Below are 21,421 nucleotides of genomic sequence, written 5' to 3'. Positions count from 1 at the left end.
TGACTGTATATTAATCTACACTGTATCCTCAGAAATAACATGTGAATTTCACTGGAAGCAAATAGCACAGTGTCATAAGAAAAGACTGTGTCTGGTCATGAATATTAATACCTGAAAAAAGGTGACCAAATGGAAAGTAATTAATGACGATGTTTTGTCTTAATTTAATGAAGTCAAACATGTGCCATTAGCATTATTAAGACACATTGTATCTGGCAATGAATTTTAATGCCTCTTTGTAAACAGGAGCAAAGGATGCCAAAAAAGTCGTTAAACGCTGTCTGAATAAACTTTAGAAGCTGTGCCGCTGGCAAGCTGTGCCATGTGCCTAACAAGATGTAGTGTTTTATAATGATGTACATAGAAAACCTTTGTTAAGTCTTTTTTTTTTCAGAGTTATATGTGCAAGTGGCTTTTCATCCATAGGGATTCACATCAAGTAACAGTTGGGGCCTTATGAAATAGCCATACTTATAACATACTGTAGGACATTACTTCTGAAAGTATGTCCAGTTTGTGTTAAGGCTCGGCTATCTTCACCCATTCCAAGTTAATATTATAGTTTGAATGTTCTGAAGGGCCTAATCACAGCAAGTTAGACTACTTAGAAAATAAGATATTTTCTGCAATAAAAAGAACATGATAAGGTCATGGGTGTGGAAGTGTTCAAAATATTTGTTTAATATGATTATCTTTAACGGTGTTATTATTGTGCAATTGATAATAAAACACTGCATATCTCCCAACTTGGTCAACCTATCCAAGTGCACGGGTGAAATAGGAAGAGAAAGTGATATCTGGGCACTTTGCAGTAACAAAATGTATTCAAAAAGGGATATTTGGACACTGTTTCACATTTCTGGCTAGCCTTCTGCGTCTTACTGGATGTACATATTATCATACAAGGTTTGTATGGGGTCTGAAAGAGGGAAATCCAATTGAAATCTTTGAAAAATGGGCAGAGGGGAAATCCAATTGAAATCTTTGAAAAATGGGCTTAAATGCTCTTGAAAAGAGGCAAACCTGATACCAAAAAAAGAATCCAAATTGAACTACATATTTGAGCTTGCAGTGAAGAGTAACCCATGAAAATGTTTGCTGCATCATTAACAAATACTGTACGTGAAAAATCTATAAGTAATGAGAGTGTATGTTAGATTGCAGACAGTGTTGTGTAAAAGTCTGTGGTACCAGCAGGCAGCGACTGTAGAACCAGATATGCTTGCAAATGTTGCTTTTACTTTTTTGTTGCTATTATAAATTTATAAAGCAAGAAAATATTTGCCTAGAAAGAATCGGTGAAATTTTTAAGAATACATGTACGTGTTGTTAAGTACGGTGCTTGAAAAGTCGTTTAAATTTTGTGATGTGAGAAGTTTACAAACACTGGTAATATTCCCAGTGCAAAATACAGGGATAAAACCGGTGTTACTTTGTCTGGTGAATTAATTTATAGCCAGAGGGCTTAATTTTAGAAGATGGGGCTTACTTATGGTATGATGCTGTGCTGTTTAGGGTACTTATGTATGAGATGATAAGTGTAATCAAACATATGCTCGTGTAGCGATCCCCTGAGGCAGAGAGATATTGCATCCCTAATCCACTCCCTGTGTTCTGTGTTTGTGACCAGGTTAGTGTTTTTTACTCTAAGACTGGCTACATCGTTTTGTCATAGAATCTGAAAACATGACATCTGGTAAACTGAGAAAAAACAAAAAAAAAAATCAGAAAAACAGCTCTGTTTGGACTATACATGTATAGTCCAACCCCCCCCCCCCCCCCCCCCAAAAAAGGATTCCCAATTTTGGTGCAGATTTCTCGTCCTATTGCTGGTACCAGTAGCGTATCAGTTCAGATTCCCATATATTTTCCATGAAAGTTGACACGTGGTTATTTTGTACATGTATGTCAAGTGTTAAAGTGAAATCTTAGTTATAATATACATGGTGTGCTTAGGGTAAAATTATACTGTGTTTATGTTAAAGAGACTTAATTTACTATGGTTCCGGAAAAAAAAATAAAATAAATAGATAAAACCTACAGGTATCTGTTTGAATGGTCGTGATTTTAAAACATGTTTCACTTGCATTGTACATGAACATGTAGATTATTGCTGCGTACTTTTGCATATTATCAGTTGAATGAACAAAGTTTCAGTGTTATGAATGAATGTAGATTGATGTTATGGATCTACTATATACCTGTATGTCTGTATTTACAGCCCCTGTGAAGAAGCCGCCACCCCCTAGCGGTGTTGCCGCCGCGCCAACTCGCCCCTGTCGCGTGTCGTCCGGCAGCCTCACCATGGCTTCCAGCCGGGAACTGTACAACTTCCTGCTCGAGGCGGAGCTACAGCACTACCACAATGCACTGCGCAATGAGCTGAAGATAACGTCCAGTCACCAGCTGAAGTATGTCAAGGAAGAGGACCTCATAGGTATTGGCATGTCAAAACCCGAGATGAGGCGGCTGAAGAAGTACTACAAGAAGGAATACCCACAGGGCATAGAGAAAATATACAGGGTGAGTGGTAAATCATATCTTGGACTTTTCCGTATGTTAGTATTCCCCTGTGTTACTGTGGTGAACAATATAGTAGGCAGATAGGTGTAGTTCATGCCTCTGACTATTGTGGTCACTTTAGTGTGTGAGATAACTACATATACGAAGGCACAAGTTGTAAAAGATGACTTTTAGATTTATTTAATTTTTTTTTGTCTGGCAAGTGATTCATTTGTGTAGTTTTTGGAAATTCCTCTCGTTTGAGTTGGTGAGCGTTGGCGGGAGGGCTGTTGTGATGCTCTTCACATTTTACTCTTTTGTTGGCGATTAATTTTATCTACATGTAAGCCTATTGATTAGCCTTTACTAAAACTGTGCCTTGTACAAGTGTGCTTTGTACATTTGTGTCTAGAAGGTGTTTACAGATGGATAATAGCAAACAATATGAATATTTATGTGTATACTGCAGACTTGCTTATCGAATAGGTTATTAGCCTCTTTGTGGCTGTATACTATAGTGTGGCCCGGAAATATCATTGGAGCTACCTAAGCTCGTTTATTGTGTGAACAGGATAGCTGTGTAGTGAGAAGTTCATGTAGAGGCAGTGTTTGTGTGCTTGTGTAGAGAACAGCTAAGATGTTTGGAGTCTTTATGTGATATGAGATGGGATGGGTTGTCTGGTATAGAATCGAGCAGCAAACAGAGCTGTAAAGGAGGACTTACCATACAAGTTTTGTGTATGTGTAGTCATTGGAAAAGTTTTTACAAGGTGGTTTTGTATACCTGTCAAAAGCTGTGTTAATGTTCTCAGTGTCCACATGAAGCACTGGTTCACCCTGTTCACTATGTTTGTGCCTTATTTAACTCCTTAAGTCTACACCGCTGCAGCATGACCGCTGCAGCATGACGGGCTGTTAAAACGTGAAATACATGTACATCCAATGTACACAGAACACCAGCCAGTAATAAAGACAAGTTTCCATAACTGGAGCTCTTCCAGTGTTATTATGACAGTGGCATTAAATCACCAGTCTCTTACATCGTAGAGTAATACCAGGGCAACTCAGTCAAATGACACAAGGCAGTACAGGATGCCATATTTTGATTTTATTTAAACCATTGAATCATGTATCACAGAGTGTTACTTGTTGGTGTTGCCGCAGTACCCTTTGTGAAACGTATCAGAGGAGTATCAGTCAAATGAATAAGTGTTTTAGCCTTGATTAGTCCCCTAAAAAATGAAAAATTTTCTTTTGTGTTATATGTTTATTACTGTAAAGATGACAGTGCATCAGCTTAAACAATTACTTTTGATGGAGTGAGCAGATCAGTGTAGTAGACATCTGTGTAAATGTACATGTAACACTGGATCCGTGTCCTTAGTGCCATGTGTAATGCGTTCCGGTTGGGCTCCTCTCTGTGTCACTATGACATCACCACTACCAAGGCCCGGTGGATGTGTCATCCACTGTTAACCATTCCCTCGCTCCAGCAGTCCTGACCAACAGAGAGCGCTAACAGCTGCCTCTCTACTCAGGAACTGCAGAATGGCAGGAGCAGATTGTGGTTGCACCATTAGACTGTGGTTTGCGTACACATGCCTGCATTCTCACATGTAATTCAACAGCAAGGATGCAATTTTGTGGTTTTGTCATACCAGGACGTTATAGGTGTGCACACAGATGGTTGTAAGTTTAGGGCTGGGTGTAGATATGTTTTTGTTCAGGTTATAATCTTTAGTGTAGGGCTTAAGCAGTGAGCCACATGTAGTGATTCATCAGAAGGGTTGCATCATCATTGTAATGGAGTGTAAACCATTGATTAACCTCAGAAAGGAAACATAACAGAAAGTTAAGACAGCTGAACCAGGACAAGCGGGAAGGTACATTCTGATGCAAGATTGACTTTTCACCCCTCAGGCTGCAAAAGAGCAGCTGTCTGGTATTTGTTTGCAGATGAAGGTGGGGGAAATGTCTTGTTTGTGGGGACGGGGATGGCAGGTAGAAGGGACTGTAAGAAGTTGTGATATTCACATAGTCTTGTGCCCCGGGGTGATACATACAAGTATAAATGAATTCATTCAGACATACAAATGGTGTTGGTCCTGAGTTAAACTTAGAGCTGTATCACCCCTCCCCTGCTGACTGGAATCCCCCTACACAAACATAGAGAGCACAAACCACATCCCTGGGAGATGATCCAACATGACCTCTGGTAACATGTTAAGGTTTAATGTGGTAGCCATTTATTATTATGATTACATAAAGTAGTACATGGGAGGAAAGAGCACCATATCATCTTTGTGTTTTGGTCAATGATTGATTCATCTCATATATGTCTCATTTGAATACAACTTGTAGTTATAGTAATCTAGGGAGAATTACTTGTGCTTAAGGCATACAGATTACCACAAACGATAGACATCCATTTAGTGGTACTGGGTCGTCTTGGAAACCAAAAATGAAGTTTGTCTATCAAAAAGGATGAAAAAAAAAGGAACGCAAACTGATAAACTCATAATGAAAAGATACTTCAGCTTGTAATATTTTATTACATTATCTTTTGGTGGTTTTGGTTTACTGTTAGATCATTCTGTATTTAAACCATCGTTATTGCTACAACAAACTAAGCCATTTTTTAGAAAAAAAAATGAAGATGAGCTTATTCTGTTGCAAAACCAAATCTTGACACAATGGTCAGCACTGTCTTCAAATTCGTTGCCTCCTCTGAAAACTTACGAAACATCTGTCATTATGCAGAAATAGCTAAGCATCATTGGGTCAATAGTTGTTTTTGAAATGATGGAAAAGATTCGACATCCCACTAATAAAGAAAGGCGTAATTAGGAATTTAGTTTATACACCCACATGCATGACCTCATTATGGATAATTCTTGAACATGGCATAAAACACCTGCCAATCAAATTTATTTATTTATTTGGTTACCGTTTTACGCCTGTATTCAAGAATGTTTCACTTATTCGATGGTGGCCAGCATTTTCATGGGAGGAAACCGGGCAGAGCCCGGGGAAAACCCATGACCAGGTTGCTGGAAGACCTTCCCACGTACGGCCTGAGAGGAAGCCAGCATGAGCTGGACTTGAACTCACAGTGACTGCATTGGTGAGATGCTCCTGGGTCAGCCTGCCAGTGAAATCAAATGATAAATAAATGTACATGTACCCTCACATAAAGTATTATAACCCATGATGTGTAGTAAAGCGAATGGGCAAAATGGTCAATAATTTGCTACTGTTTAAACATTTTATTTACATGAACAGTTAGAATAGAACACTAACTGAGGTAAATTGACAGGAGGCCATATTTCACCGGTTACATGTGACCCTTTGCCTGCTTTCGCACTGCTGTTGAAGCTCTATTTTTACTCTCTAAGCTTTGTCTTTCATTATGTTAAAATATATCATCATGACAAATATGCTTCAAATCAAAGTTCTGTTATTCATGCTTGTAGGTACACAGTATACATGTACATATCTTGTTGTGTGTGCACATTGTATTTCCAAAACTCACATGTACATACTTGTATTGGATGTCAAGTGTGTGTTAGTTTCACACATTAGGGCAGTTATTTGAGCTGGCAACCTTAACACCGTAGGGTTAAAGGTCAAGTGGACAGCGATTGAAATGCGCCGGATGTTGGTATGAGGAGGAAATGAGTCGACCGCTGCTAAACTTACGATATCAAGTGTTGTAACCTTCTTGTACATGTGTTACACAAGCTGAAGCATCTACAGCCTATAAGCTTACTGTCAACCACCGAGGCGTTCAAATCGAGGGTCAGTGTGCCAGGTTTTTGTCTGTGTGCAGCTGTGGCTTTCCGTTAGATGTTTGTCTGGTGCTGTTAGATTGGGTAATGCATCACCACCACCACCACCCCCCCTCCTCCATCAGATACCCAAATAAACATAGTTTGCGGTGAAACACCAACGATCATTATATAGTACAGTAGTATATATGCATCCTTGTATGGACTTGAGCTCATGATCCTAATGTGTGAATGGAGGCCCTTGCGGCTTGTGGGTTTAAATCATGTCTGGCTGCTTCAGATTTCAGAAGGGTTATGTGGTAACTACCAAATGGAGATGGTTTAGTCCAGGTGCTTATTAAGTGTGAATCAAACAATTAATATGATATGAATGATGTATTAGGATGTTTTTTGTCTTCATTTATATTTTTGATGTTTAAAAAAAAATAAGTTCACACTTGAATATGAATGTTTCTGATTACAGATAGGTTTCAGTTTAGAGAGGAATCACTGTTCACATATATTAGACATCGTTAATATTAAATAGAACATAGATAAAAGGTATGGCACAAGCACATGTGCATGTAGTGATGCTGTATATATGACACCCTGGTCATTGCAATACTCAAGGCCTGCAAAAAAACAAGATGTTTGTAGAGATAAAGAGATGGTGAATGTCACTCTAATAATCTGCTAGCTGTAACTTTAGTCCCTGTCACGGTTACTATGAATCTCCATTTGCCAGCATATGACAAATGTCTGTAGAGCAACATTACCAATTATATTTTTATATAAATTCTTGTTCACTTTGTACATGTAGGACAAAATCCTGAAGTGAGCTACATTTTGTTGGCATCAAAGTTACGACAGATTGTAACCTTACATCAATGTACGGTGATAAAAAGCCTCGTGTCTGAAAAAAAGATGCAGGTCTATTTCTCCCTAGAGTGGCTCAAATTGTGTCTGATATCCAGTGTGTGGGTAATTTACATTTTGTTGGCATCATACAGTAGTTACTGTAGGTTCTAACCTTAAATGACTGTACAGTTATAAAAAAAAAGATTTGCTGGGAAAAATAAAAGAAATATGCAGGTCTTTTTCTCTATAATGTGGCTCAAACTACAATTGTCCCTGATACCCATCATATGTGTAATTGTTTATTATTTGAATCTTAAATATGTGACACTGTGATTGTGATGTGGGTACATGTGGATAATTGATAGGATGTTGGGTGAAAACAGAAACTGACTTTTTTGCAGTCACACAGCTACATGTAGGCTAGCCTAGTCATGTAGATTGTGATGTAGACTGAGAGAGCGAGTGAGTGAGTGAGTGTGTGTGTGCTTGGGGTTTAACGTGGTGCTCAACAATTTTTCAGTCATATGACAATGAGATGTAGATTCAAGGAGGAGGTCTGCTACTGGTAATATGGTATATTTGTTCCAACTATATAGTCACCATGATTTTCACTTCATGCCACTTTCAAAAAAATTGATGTGCCGACAGGAAATATTATAGCATTCTAATTACAAGGTGGCAAATATATTTCAAAAATAATATGAAATAATTATAAAAAATTGTTTTCAACTTCTTGTTTTTTGGAGTATTTTTTTTTTTTTGCATTTCTGTATGAGCTAAAAACACCATACAAATAGAATATCACCATTTGTCATTTGCATTTCATGAATGCTTTGAAAGGTGTCTCAATTACACGTGTGCATATGTATGTTGAAATTTTTAGTTTTTGTTTGTAAATAGTTTAATAAAACATTACACTTACATTTTGCACATTTAAGTCTCACTGACTCAAAGAAATAGCCATTCTCCATGTTTATGAATATCAGATACCCTGATTACGTTGTTATATTCATAAGTGTGTCAGGTGACCCAGGAGTCTCTCACCAATGGGGTCGCTGTGAGTTCAAGTCCAGCTCATGCTGGCTTCTTCTCTGGCCTTAAGTGGGACAGCAACCTGCGGATGGTCGTGGGATTCCCCCGGGCCCTGCCCAGTTTCCTCCCACCATAATGCTGGCCACCATTGTATAAGTGAAATAGTCTTGAGTGCGGTGTAAAACACCAATCAAATATATAAATGAATAAATAAGTGTGTCAGGAAATAGAAACTATACATACATCATGCATCTTTTCTTCAAATTTATGATAATGTATCTACTTGATATACTGTTAAAATATAGTTTATGTGTACAAGTTTTTATCAGGGATTAAAAATGTAGTGTAGTGATTAGGGTATGCATTTATACTGTTTTGATGAGATGAAAAAGCACGGGGATAAATCTGTTATTTGTATGATGGGTTTTGAAGGTCATATCAAGGTTTTTTTTCATGCTTACGTGTATGATGGAGGACAGACTTATGAGTAGAGAAAAATACCCAAAGTCAAAAGAAAAAGTCTGTGTAAAATTGGTCAGGTACTCCGTATGAAATTGCAAGTGTTTAAAAACTGTTATGAATTCAGAAATAGTTATGTGACTTTATGTTGCAAACCTTACAGATGTACATTTAGTCAAGATTACATCTACACTCTAGCCAACCCTGAGTTGTCTTCTTTAGTTTGCACTTTTATTTCCAGTGCTGTCATTTTTACTGGATTATCACTGTTCATATTTAACAGTGTTTGTGACATTTTTTTTTTCCTGTCTTTACAGGCGATAAAGAAGACTGGTGAGTCGAGCAGCAGCCGCACCCTCAGCCCTCCACCCCCGGAGCATCGTCTCTCCCGACCCAGCTACATTCGAGGACCGGGCAAACAGATAATCCCTTCAGAATGCCTGGCCATTCACAAGACACTGGGGGAAGGAGAGTTTGGGGTGGTGCAACAGGGCATATGGACCACAGAGGACGGCGAAAGGGTAGGCTTTAAATCTTGATAAGATTACCACAGTGATATTAATGTTTTGAAAAACATCGATGAAAATATGCAAGTATATACTGACAAGGTTAGTCTCCCTAGATCAAGCGTCTGCAATAAGAGCGTAATAAAGCTTGATGTCAGTCGTGTTTCAGTGATCTAAAAACTCAGCGAAAATATAAACGCTCAAAGCAATTTTATATTGTTTTCTCGCATTATTACATGTAACTTCACAATAATTAATAATATTCTTAATCAATTGTGGCTTCAATTTCCACCAGATTTTCACATCTGAGGGCAATTATCCAGGAGCTGTGGTGGCGTGAAAACAGAGCAGTGGGTACTGAGTGTGTCCACCATCAGCATCACACACAGCGTGATCATTGATTACGGATCACTCTGTTTTCACGCGGCCATAGCCCCTTGATTATTTGTGTTGAGAATATATACAACGTACAAAGATTTAGTTCTCTGATTAGGGCTCAAGTTGACACTGTGTTCATTACACCCACCTTCTATAAATAAGGGAATACTTGTTTTGTAAACACTGATGCAAAAGCCACCTGCACAGCTCAATAACCAGTAGTCCGAGAAATTTCAGTCTAAAACTTGTAGCAGAAGGCAAGCTGTCAAATGCTGATTCGTTTACACCTTACCCACGTTATGCTCCTCGTTTACATGCACGTTTACGCTCCTCGTTTACATGCACGTTTATGCTCCTCGTTTCATGCACATGTTCGTTGTATAGTGCTTCTTTTGTCATCCATAGTTTTTGGGGGTTTGGAAGCGGAGTCAGAAAACAGTTCATTTCATCCACTATGTTACAAAAAATGAGAATGTTTTTGGCAACAAATTTGTTTAAATTTTATTTACAAAATCTACTTTCATTTCAAATGGCCTCATTTCGGCGAAACAACAACAACACAGTTGACTTACATTAAATAATGCTTGAAATCATTTTTGTTAAATAACAAATGAGAGTCATGGCATTTTAGGAAATGCCTATCTTCGCCAATTGTAAAAAAAAAATTATCAAGGGAAATAAATCAAGGTAGAGTTACAAGTGTAAATGAAGTTACCTCCCATGAAAAATTATAAGTTTTCCACATTATAAACTATTATTTTTGAATTTTAAGTAAATTAAATGTTTCAGAATATGTGCCATAACATAAATGTGTATGCCATCTGGTTTTTCCTGTCAGACTGTGTTACTTCAATGTACTGATCATGATGCTGCATTTAAATAAACTGAATTTACAAATTAATTTTGTAACAAATTTTTCTGATAGAGGAAATTACATTTTACTTGAATCCTCCACATAGGTTGAAAAATGAATTGATTTTTTTTTCAAAAAACAAAAACATGCTGCCAAGCATTAGTCCATTATTTTGAGGGCAATTGTTTTCGAAATGTTATATTGATAAACTCCAGATATAGCTGGAAGAGACCAAACTGATTCTAGCAGCTACACCAATGCAGATAAAAACGAATTACAGAAGGAGACCTACAAGAGTCATGGTGGCTAATGAAGTATGGCTAAAGAAAAATAGTATTTACTACAAAATCTGATGAGTGGCTAAAGTGACTGGCTAAAAGAATGTGTCGCATTACAGAGGTCAAGGACAGATATTTCTTGCAAAAGCAAACATATTATTCAATATACATGCATGCAAATTAAAGCATCTATAATTTAGACTTTAATTTAAACTAACCCTGAAAATGACAAAAACTCCTGGAAAATTCCTTGAAAACTCCTTGAATTTCATTTTCATATACCTGTACGAACCCTGATTCAGCATTAAGGGGATAGTGCAACAACTGGTTGACCTGTATCAGTATAATGGCTTACTTTCCTTGGATAAGTTGACAGAGAGAAGCAGCACAAGATAAAAGAGCTGTGGAAATCCGTCCTGCAACAATTACATGCACTCTAAGGACTCTTTCGTCGTCGTATGAGTGAAAAACTGTTAAGTAGGGCATTTAACCCCAAATATTCACTCACCCCTTTTAAACCCATGGGTTTTAGGGATTCGTTTCTAGTTATTCAGTTTTAACAATTTTTTGACAAGCACAGCCTTCAACACCTCTTCCACATTCAAGGTATCACCTTGTTACCAGTTGTGCATAAGCAGGAAATGTCACATGTACATATTGCTTCAAGAGATGTGCTTGTGTCGCAGGTACAAGTGGCAATAAAATGTCTGAGCAAGGAGAGGATGGTGAGTGCGATGGCCGACTTTCTGAAGGAAGCAGGAATCATGCAATCTATAGACCACGATCACATGGTGCGCATGTTTGGAGTTGTTCTCGACAAGGAAAACACGCTCATGTTGGTAAGCTGCACTTTTGGACGCTTCATCTGTACCATGTTGATACTAATGCTATCTCAAGATGTTTTGTTTTTTTGTGAAAGTTTGAAATGCTTGCAGTATTACAGAAGTTACTTGTCTTCAAAGTTTTCTGTTCTATGATTTGGTGAATGTTCCACATTTGATATATTTGATTTATATGTCGTACTCAAGAATATATCACTTATACGACAGCGGCTGGTTTTATGGTGAGACATGGTTCTAGAGTTTTACTGTGAAGTAGGGTCAAGAACAGTTTATATTTGAATAAACTGAAAGTGATAAAATGATAAGGAATCAACTGAAGTTATCTATGTGGCATTAATGGGACATTTGGTGTTTAAAAATTGTTTGATTGATTAGTGTTTAATCCCCACAAACTAAAACATTGATTGAATTTATTTGTAACTAGTTACTGAAAATTTACTTAAAAGCTTTTGCTAGAATTCATAATTGTCAACTTCTGTGATCATGTGATACCTCACAGAATAAAAGCAGCTCTCTTAAGAGCAGGACTAAAGAAGTTCAGACAAGTGTGAAATCAATTCCAGTATTTACAAAAATGCTTGCTGTTAACAAATGAAACATTTACATGTTAAGATGTTAAGAAGAAGAAATGAAAAACAAACTTTGTATATAGAATTATTTTATGGCTCCTCAAACCTTACTGCCTTTATTTAACAGGAGGATTGTTGAATATGACTCAGTAACCCAATTCTGTACATGTAAAAATAAAATTACTTGATGTTGTGCGATCTTGTGTAGGTGACAGAGTTGGCCCCCATGAGGTCCCTGTTGGAATGCCTGAAGGAGCCATCGTTACGCCTGGACTTCCCTATCCCACGACTCTGTGACTTCGCTCAGCAGATCTGTGACGGCATGAGCTACCTGGAGAGCAAGAGGTTCATCCACAGAGACCTGGCCGCCAGAAATGTTCTTGTCTTCTCCAAAAACCAGGTCACACCGCTGTTAACAATTCTGATTCTCCTCTCCCATGTTGGCCGGACAATTATTATTTATACAGTGTATATGAATATTATTTTGGTTTTACGGCGTACTAAAAAACAAATGTGCCATAAAGTGACTCTGTCACATTCAAAGGGATGTCACCAAGATGTCAAATCGTCACAGCTCAGAAAACCCTGTAATGAAATATTCTTGACCATGGTGTTCAGCCCTCATCTAATAAAACAAAACAATAAATGATCGAGAGATCTGATAAGTACTTGTGTTAAATTGCCCTTTTGTATCATTGGTGAACTTTTTTTTATATATTTCAGGTCAAAATAAGTGACTTTGGTTTGTCAAGAGCTCTAGGTGTTGGCAAAGACTATTACAAAACGAAATTCACCTCAACATTGAAGCTTCCCATTGCGTGGTAAGTTCTCTGAACAGTTTTGATAAATGAAAAGATGAAAGTTGAGATTTTCATTGAATAATGTTAAAAATTTACAGGTTGACAATATGCACAGGGTTTGCACGGGTCCTTGAAAACCTTGAAAGTACTTGAATTTTATTTTGGTAATTCAAGGACTGGAAAGTGCTTGAGTTTGACCATTTTTATGTGGAGGTCCTTGAAAGTACTTGGTTTTGTTTGTGTCAGGTGAAGAAAGTTATTTGGTGGTAAGAATCTGTAAATCAACTGGCAACGGGCACGCACCTAAAGCGGCCGCCAGTGGGATATACGCGGTCATAGTTTTGCACCACTACAGACTTCTTTTCTCTGCCAGAGGGCGCTAAGATCGCCTTTTTTTGGTTTGGCGGTAAGAACGTAGGCTGTAGTCATTGAGAGTGATTTGGTGCTTGACACCAACACAAGGCTACGTACTGGATTGAATGCCACGGCATGGCTGTACCACACTTACGAAATGAAAAGTGAAAAAAAAAGTATTGAAGCTGTGCCTGTTGTCACATTTTGTACGCAAAAGCGAAGATTGTGACTGTCATTTGAGTTAATTGAATTTGTATTTGAAGTTCTTGATAGTACTTGAAAATCCTTGAATTTTTTTGGCTGTCAGGCATGTGAACCCTGATATGCAGAAAATTGCATCATTTTAACATAACATAACATAAAGAATACAAAAGTCAGTACTGCTTTGCTAAAGGCATGAAGAGTTCCCCATTATTTTAACATAACATAACATAAAGAATTCAAAAGTCAGTACTGCTTTGCTAAAGGCATGAAGAGTTCCCCATTATTTTAACATAACATAACATAAAGAATACAAAAGTCAGCACTGCTTTGCTAAAGGCATGAAGAGTTCCCCATTATTTTAACATAACATAACATAAAGAATACAAAAGTTAGTACTGCTTTGCTAAAGGCATGAAGAGTTCCCCATTATTTTAACATAACATAACATAAAGAATACAAAAGTCAGCACTGCTTTGCTAAAGGCATGAAGAGTTCCCCATTATTTTAACATAACATGACATAAAGAATACAAAAGTCAGTACTGCTTTGCTAAAGGCATGAAGAGTTCCCCATTATGATTATGATGGTTTTCATGTCCCTAATGAATGAGAATTTGCAAGCACTGTAGAAATGCTGTGATGATTATTTTTGCTCAGGTGTGCCCCAGAATCTATTACCTACCTGAAGTTTACCTCGTCAAGTGACTCTTGGTCCTATGGTGTCACACTGTGGGAGATGTTTACATACGGCTTTCAGCCCTGGGCAGGGTTAACTGGGCAACAGGTAAGGCTGGTGACAGAAAAGGAACATGCCCAAAGGTCGGGCTGGGGGGAGGGGAATGCACAGAAATAGGGCCACACCAAATTACCTCCCTTGAGGTCACTCTCCCGTTCAGAGGCTTGTCTATGAGTAAGCTGTGGGACCTCAGAAAATGGTTAAATAGCAAGTTTTGGAGTTAAAACAGCATGAGCCCATTGAAGACGTAGCTATAGGGCAGATATTCACTAGGTAAGCCCAGGATACAGTACAATAAACGGCTTCAGTAAACTCTGTCAAATATTATTTATTAAACCTTTATGCTGAAAACCAGTGACTTCCTTCAAGATCATTATACGTTTTCACAACCCTGAAACTCATGTTTTTTCACATTTTGTTGCCTAGAAAATATTTGTCACTGTCTCATAGTTTTATGCCTCAAAAACTTATCTGGCTTTATGTCATAGTCACTGTATTATAACAAGGGAGGTAATTTAGAGCAGGCCTATTTATGTGGTAATTTGTATGAATCTGTTGTCATAAAGAAATTCTAAATGTAAGATTTTTTACAGAAACTGTCCGGATTCATTTGTAGCGTAGTTTACCCTTGGTGTTTCTTACATAGTATTAGATATCATGTACGTTTGTTCAAACCAAACAACAATGAAATCAACAATTTGTTTTTTGAATTCCCTAGCAATTTAAAAACTGCGCTGTAGTTATATACATGTAAGTGAAATACATTTTGAGTGCGTCATTGAACGTCAGTCAGATTAATAGATAACTACTGTATTTCACTCAAAGTTTAGTATTTCTTGTGTTGATTCTTATTCATTCATTCACCATTATAGGGCCACTTGTTTGTGAAGTTAGAAACATTTTACAAACTTTAGGTGAAATAAGTACATTTGTTTCTCCTGAATTTGGTATTTACATGAATATGAGTTCCTTGCAAATAAAACAGTAAAGTATGTGTTTATTTCTTTGTATTTGTTGCTCAGATTTTGGAAACGATAGACAAGCCAAAGTGCCAGAGACTGGAGAAGCCAGATCTGTGCCCCAAGGAGTATTATGATCTTATGCTGAAGTGCTGGGAACATGACTGCTCAGAGAGACCCACCTTTAGTCAGATGTTCCTCAGGCTGCCTCAGGTACACCAGAACTTCTCGTCTCACGTGGTCGATTTTATCCTGCTGGTATAGACAGTGTCATATCTGTTGCGATTTTAGAGAAAGAAATCTAAAATGAATTTGTCGTTGCTTGTATTCTTTATGCCATCCATCCTCTAGCCTTTGTACTTGAAAAATGGATGTGAAGGTGTCAGTTGTTGTTGCAGTAGGGGTTGACACCTTGTAGAATTGTCATGAAGTTGCTGCAGTAGAGGTTGACACCTTGTAGAATTATCATGAAGTAGGTGCAGTAGGGGTTGACACCTTGTAGAATTGTCATGAAGCTGTTGCAGTAGAGGTTGACATCTTGTAGAATTGTCATGAAGCTGTTGCAGTAGGGGTCGACACCTTGTAGAATTGTCATGAAGCTGCTGCAGTAGGGGTTGACACCTTGTAGGATTGTCATGAAGCTGTTGCAGTAGGGGTCGACACCTTGTAGGATTGTCATGAAGCTGTTGCAGTAGGGGTTGACACCTTGTAGAATTGCCATGAAGCTGTTGCAGTAGGGGTTGACAACTTGTAGAATTGTCATGAAGCTGTCGCAGTAGGGGTTGACACCTTGTAGAATTGTCATGAAGCTGTTGCAGTAGGGGTTAACACCTTGTAGAATTGTCATGAAGCTGTTGCAGTAGGGGTTGACATCTTGTAGAATTGCCACAAAGTTGTTGCAGTAGGCGTTGACAACTTGTAGAATAATGTGAATTGAACTGCAATCCGATGTGGTAGGCACCACTCTATTGACCTGCATGTAGTAGGTCATGAATAGCTCATAATTTAGTAAATAAACATGCTGTTGTGCTGAAGAAGGCAGGCTCACAACTGTATTATTGTACCAGTACACAAATATGGACGAAATAGTGAACTTTGGCTTAACACCACTATGGCTTAACACCACTTTAGCAGTATTGCAGCCATATTATGGTGACAACGTGTGCAAAAAAGTGACTGTTTAAACCGTAATAGGTGTTCCAGTTAAAGAACTTTTGAAAACGCTTACATAGAAATATCAAAGTGCACTTTTTAGCAAAGTAAAATTTGTGGTGGATTTCTTCTGAAATTGTGTTGAAACTTTGCTTCCCTCAGATTCGGCCAATGCTGGTCAAGGCAGTGAAGGACTACCCCAGCCCTGTTGTGCAGAAGGATTATCTCTTCTACAAGGCTTACGATGTTGTTATAGTGCTAGACAAGAAGTAAGTCACAGTTTCAGTGCTTTATTTATATTCTTTATTTATGTGTTCATGTCAACGAATTGATGGACAGTTGTTAAGCAAAGATTATTTAAAGTGGATAAAGAAAAGTGTTTGCTCTTTGTGAACATTTGGTTCCATGTTTCAGCCCCGAGAACCCGCCGGAGCCAGGACTGTGGAAGGGGGTGCTGAACACTGGCAAGAGTGGGTTCTTTGATCCTACCAATACTGTACCTTTTGTAGAGCCCAAGACAAGCCCTATAGAGAGGCACAAACCTATTGTTCGCAGAGGTCAGTCTCTACATAACAAAGCACAGCAAATTTTTTGTCCAACATTTCCATGGAAGTAAGGGATATTAATTTGCATGTCACAGTTTTGGTTTTTGTGTAATATCTACTCCAGATAATGTCCTGTCATGATAAATTTTTGGTTGCAGGTTCAGTGTTTGTAAGCTCAGAACAAGTTCCAAAACCAGCCTGATCTGGACATTAGCTCAGCATATCTAACAATTTTCTTCGTTATGTTGGGCCAATTGTTTCCATGCCATAACTGCTTCAAATACTGCCCAGATTTCAAATAAATCTTATGTGAAGATTCATTTTTTGATTAATGTGAAATACCAGCTTGATTTGTGCAAAAGGGTTTTAATTTTATACATTTTCTGTGCATTATAAACATAGTATACATGTATTAAAATTCTACGATGGTCTGTCAGCAACCTGCAGATGGTCATGCGTTTCCGGGCTCTGCCTGGTTTCCTCCTGCTCAAACAAATTTCCCACTGAATTAGTCTTAAGTACCGCATGCTAAATCGTTGTCTAATCGCTAAAACTAAGAAGTTTAAATAATTTGTTTAGAGTTTAGGCTAAGTGTAATGTGTTCTTTCCATAGCTAGGCTTTAACAAACACTCTACCACTTCTTACTGACGAATTGTTGATTCAGTTATGGCATCAGTTGTAAATTTGTCTATCTAAAATTTTGCCCCCAAAAGAGTAATTTTGTAGACATTTTAGATGTGAAGTGCAAGTTCAAATCTGACCTTGCACATGGAATTTTTAGATTCCGCCTGTCTCACGGCTTTTGAGGCTTTGGTGACTGTAAGGGGTTGATTACCCAGAAGTGACTGCTTGTGCAGACAGACATTTGTTGAAGATCGCTTTTGTCTTTCACCAATATGGTGTGTAGATCTGTACATCACGTGGGGAAAAGTAAGTTGCCTAAGGTTGGCATTTTACATCAAGCGCTCCAGCTTCCTCTACCCATAAAACTGACATCCATGATTTATTAGTGAAACATTCTCAAGTGTGTGGGGTTACCCCTACAATCAAAGAAATAAATTCTGCCTCATTAATTAATTCATTTCGTTAATTTAGGGAACATATTTGTGATTTTCAGAGAGTGCTCGTAAGTCTGGGCGTCGCCTACGCCTGGACATGATTGGTAAACCCATGGATGACCTCCGTCACACGGGTCACATAGGCTACGATGGTGCTATCTTCGGAGATGTGTCCTTCATTGGAGACAATGTGGACAAGTTACCAGTCAAACATGGTAACACCAGCTCGCGTAAGTTAGACAGGCAGCCACTTTCATGCACTGATATTACGTTTTAGTATTCCACGGAGACCTTTCTGTCTGACAAAAACATCAGCATGGTTGCATGGGGAGATGTGGCAGGAGAGTAAATTTGGTTCCTGCTACCAGAAGTGGCCATAATTTAAAAGTTGTTGTACTTTGCAGTTAAGTGCAACTCAAAACTTAAAATTATCTGTCAGAAATTGTCATTGATATTTTTAAATCCTGTTTTAAATTTCTTTTGGGAAGTGCTCTCCTGAAATTAAAATAGATAACTACTTCAAGCATACCCTAAGAATGCATTTTTTTTTTTATTTCTATTTGGCAGCGGATGACACACGGGGGTCTTCCATATCGCTACCTCGCTATGCTGACAGCCCGGAACGAAACTTCTCTGTGAGGAACAGTCAGTCAGAGTTGTCCCTAGGGATAGGCGCCAATGGTATCGGACACAGCTGGTGAGCAACTTACCACAGATACCTAAGAAAAACCTACACCAAACTGACATTCTTTATAGGGTAGTTTATATTGGCCACTTCAGTTTGTCCATGGAAATATCCACCTTGATGTAGATATATATAAATGAGTAAAACATGCCTTGCCTTCAGCAGTTAAACAACAGTGAAGTAATTGAGGTAAATTAAGCTATATGTATGTGGATTTCGAGGCATGAAGTCAAAGCATAGTTTTTTAAAACGTCAGAAGCACAGGTACTTTAATTATATCGTCACTTGTCAACTGGATCCTATGTGGGAAGGTCTGCCATGAACCTGCTTGTGGTCATGGGTTTCCCCCAGACTTTGCTCGATTTCCTTTCACCAAAATGCAGGCCACCATCGTATAAGTGAAATATTCTTGAGTAGACTGTAAAACATCAGTCATGGCCTCTGTGGCTCAGATGATTATCGCGCTAGCGCAGCGTAATGACTCAGGAGACTCTCACCAATGCGGTCGCTGTGAGTTCAAGTCCAGCTCATGCTGGCTTCCTCTCCAGCCGTACGTGGGAAGGCCTGTCAGCACCCTGCGGATGGTTGTGAGTTTCCCCCGGGTGCTGCCTGGTTTCCTCCCACTATAAGGCTAGCCGCCGTCATATAAGTGAAATATTCTTGAGTACGGCGTAAAACACCAATCAAATAAATAAATAAAACATCAGTCAAATAAACTAAGTGAATAAATGTCGCCAACTGTTTGATATCTCACAGGGCAGAGATGTTTCCTGTAATTATTATTCTTGTCACTTTCCTGAAGCCTTCAAATGACATCTAAACCAGGAAGCTTGATTGATTGTTTGACAGGATGAGTAAGGAGTCATTGGAGAGCCAGTCAACGATAAATACCAATAGCCTACTGAGGGATGGGGAGAAGACACCACCGTATCAGGATATTGACGATGACCTGGACAACTTCAAATTCCCAGATCTCTCTGTTAGTATTTATTGTAGTATTTTCACGTCTTCATTTAAAACACCATCGCGTAAGTGAGAGATTCTTGAGTAGGGCATTAAGCAACAGTGAAATCAAAAAATATGTTTGAGTTATTTCTGAAATTTATGAAATATTCTTGAGTACGGGTAAAAACACCAATCAAATAAATAAATAAATAAACATACTGAACATGTAGCCAGCTTACCGCGAAGTTTAACTTTGATGGGAAAATGCTTCGTCACTTTTAGAGTTCCCTGGATCTGGGTCCTTCGTTCATGGATGAAGTGTTCAAAGCATTGAAGGAACAAGATACAAAAACAACAGAGGAGAATGATGAACCACCTACCCCCACCCCCAGAACGACTCCCAGTGAGGTACCCCCATCAAGCTCACCCCCACCGCCTCCTGCCCCCAAACCGCGCTTTGTGCCAAAGCCGACCCCAGCTCGCCGTGAGGAGCCTGTGGCTACGGTGAAGTTACCGGAGCCAATGGAAGTGAGCAGGTCGTCATTCTTACAAGAGGAACGTCAGTCGACCAACACACGAGACTTCACACCACCCCCTCTCCCGACCCAACCACCGCGGGTAGTAAGTACACCTTCCTTCCTCTGAAATTGGTTTTGTGATTTGGACAGCTATCAAGCAATGGCTTGGATGCTAATTTTTATTTTTTTTGTTTGCTTGTATTGACTTTGGTTTGCATTGCCATTGTATTTGGAATTTATTTTTTGTTATGTGAAAATGCCCTGTTTTTGTTTTAAGGAAAACAACCCCTGTATGAACTCAGAGATGTTTTAATTTTCTTCCTTAACTTGCCCCCTATTTGTTTTTAGTTCTACTTGAGTGATTTAACTATGCATGTGTATGTTACAGACTATTTACAAACTTTTCATTTGATCCTTTCTTGCTACAATATGGCTGAAATATTGCCATTGTGGCATTTAAACCTTAATCTGTCATTGATTTGGTGGTTAATCTGGCATTGATTTGACCCTTAATCTGTCTTTGATTTGACCCTTAGTAAACGTTGAAGCCATTTTGTTTTTGTTACTAAGCGATTGTTCTTTTACAGTACATTCATACTTTCTGTTTGTTTTTGTTGAATGTTTTAAATACTCATCAATGTCCTATTTCTCATTATTTGTGTCTCATTACTGTGTCTGTCTCATTACTTGTGACTGACACTGCCTGATGTGAATTGTCATGCATTTCCTGTTTTTAACAGCATCCATTCATTATTTGCTAACGGTTTTCATTTAATCTGTTTTACTTCCCGTGCCTGTAGAGTGCTATATGGTGATATTTGTAAGTAGGTACCATATCCCAGGATGCACCTGATTCACTCTTACTAACCGTTCTGCACTCCTGTGTGTATTGATGTTCTGTTTTAATTGCATGATGGGATTGCTTTAAGCGAAAGCTTCGGCAGATTTGACAGAGTGGTTATTAACTGTGGAAGGTTGTACTAAAACAAAAACCGCAAATGCAAACAAATATTTACTTATCTCCAATGTGGATGTTGGTTTTATAGCACTTGAGTTTAGAAGCATATTAATGGGGGAAAACAGGGAGGTAAATGTGTATCAGTTGGTGGGTTTGTTGTATGGTGGTTTATGTGATCCCTAAAACACAGACTCTACATGTATGTGTTTGGAGACTGATGTTTCCCGTATGAAAACATCCGCAGTTAACATGGAAAATTGACCAATCAGACAAATAATCTCAACATTTTCCTATTAGTAATATCTTTAAAGTTGGGGGGGGGGAGTTTTCAGCTCTAACTGTTCTGATAACAAACAGCAGAATGTCAGATTCCAGAAATAGAAATCATAGAAGCTCAGAACCTTGTACTGAGGCTGACAAATTCAACTCTAATAAGCTTCCTCGAAGCCAAGATGAGCATTTC

At 38.4% G+C, this 21,421-nt stretch overlaps 1 protein-coding gene across 2 annotated transcripts in view; it reads left to right on the top strand.

Moving 5' to 3' along the window:
- The window catches only part of LOC135474812 (ack-related non-receptor tyrosine kinase-like), an 82,694-nt gene that overhangs the window by 50,670 nt on the left and 10,603 nt on the right, over nucleotides 1-21,421 (top strand). For both annotated transcript variants that reach the window (XM_064754409.1, XM_064754408.1), the window contains exons 3-15: nucleotides 2,222-2,523; nucleotides 8,936-9,139; nucleotides 11,320-11,472; nucleotides 12,253-12,444; nucleotides 12,768-12,865; nucleotides 14,059-14,185; nucleotides 15,160-15,309; nucleotides 16,411-16,517; nucleotides 16,663-16,805; nucleotides 17,912-18,082; nucleotides 18,420-18,549; nucleotides 19,387-19,516; nucleotides 19,765-20,103. In XM_064754409.1, coding sequence (XP_064610479.1) covers nucleotides 2,305-2,523; nucleotides 8,936-9,139; nucleotides 11,320-11,472; nucleotides 12,253-12,444; nucleotides 12,768-12,865; nucleotides 14,059-14,185; nucleotides 15,160-15,309; nucleotides 16,411-16,517; nucleotides 16,663-16,805; nucleotides 17,912-18,082; nucleotides 18,420-18,549; nucleotides 19,387-19,516; nucleotides 19,765-20,103 — 2,163 coding nt within the window. In that variant the 5' untranslated portion in view covers nucleotides 2,222-2,304. The remainder of the gene's footprint in view (nucleotides 1-2,221; nucleotides 2,524-8,935; nucleotides 9,140-11,319; nucleotides 11,473-12,252; nucleotides 12,445-12,767; nucleotides 12,866-14,058; nucleotides 14,186-15,159; nucleotides 15,310-16,410; nucleotides 16,518-16,662; nucleotides 16,806-17,911; nucleotides 18,083-18,419; nucleotides 18,550-19,386; nucleotides 19,517-19,764; nucleotides 20,104-21,421) is intronic.

This window comes from Liolophura sinensis, chromosome 9 (assembly GCF_032854445.1).
Source record: "Liolophura sinensis isolate JHLJ2023 chromosome 9, CUHK_Ljap_v2, whole genome shotgun sequence".
Taxonomy (NCBI): domain Eukaryota; kingdom Metazoa; phylum Mollusca; class Polyplacophora; order Chitonida; family Chitonidae; genus Liolophura; species Liolophura sinensis.
This window is presented reverse-complemented; position numbering and strand designations above follow the sequence as displayed.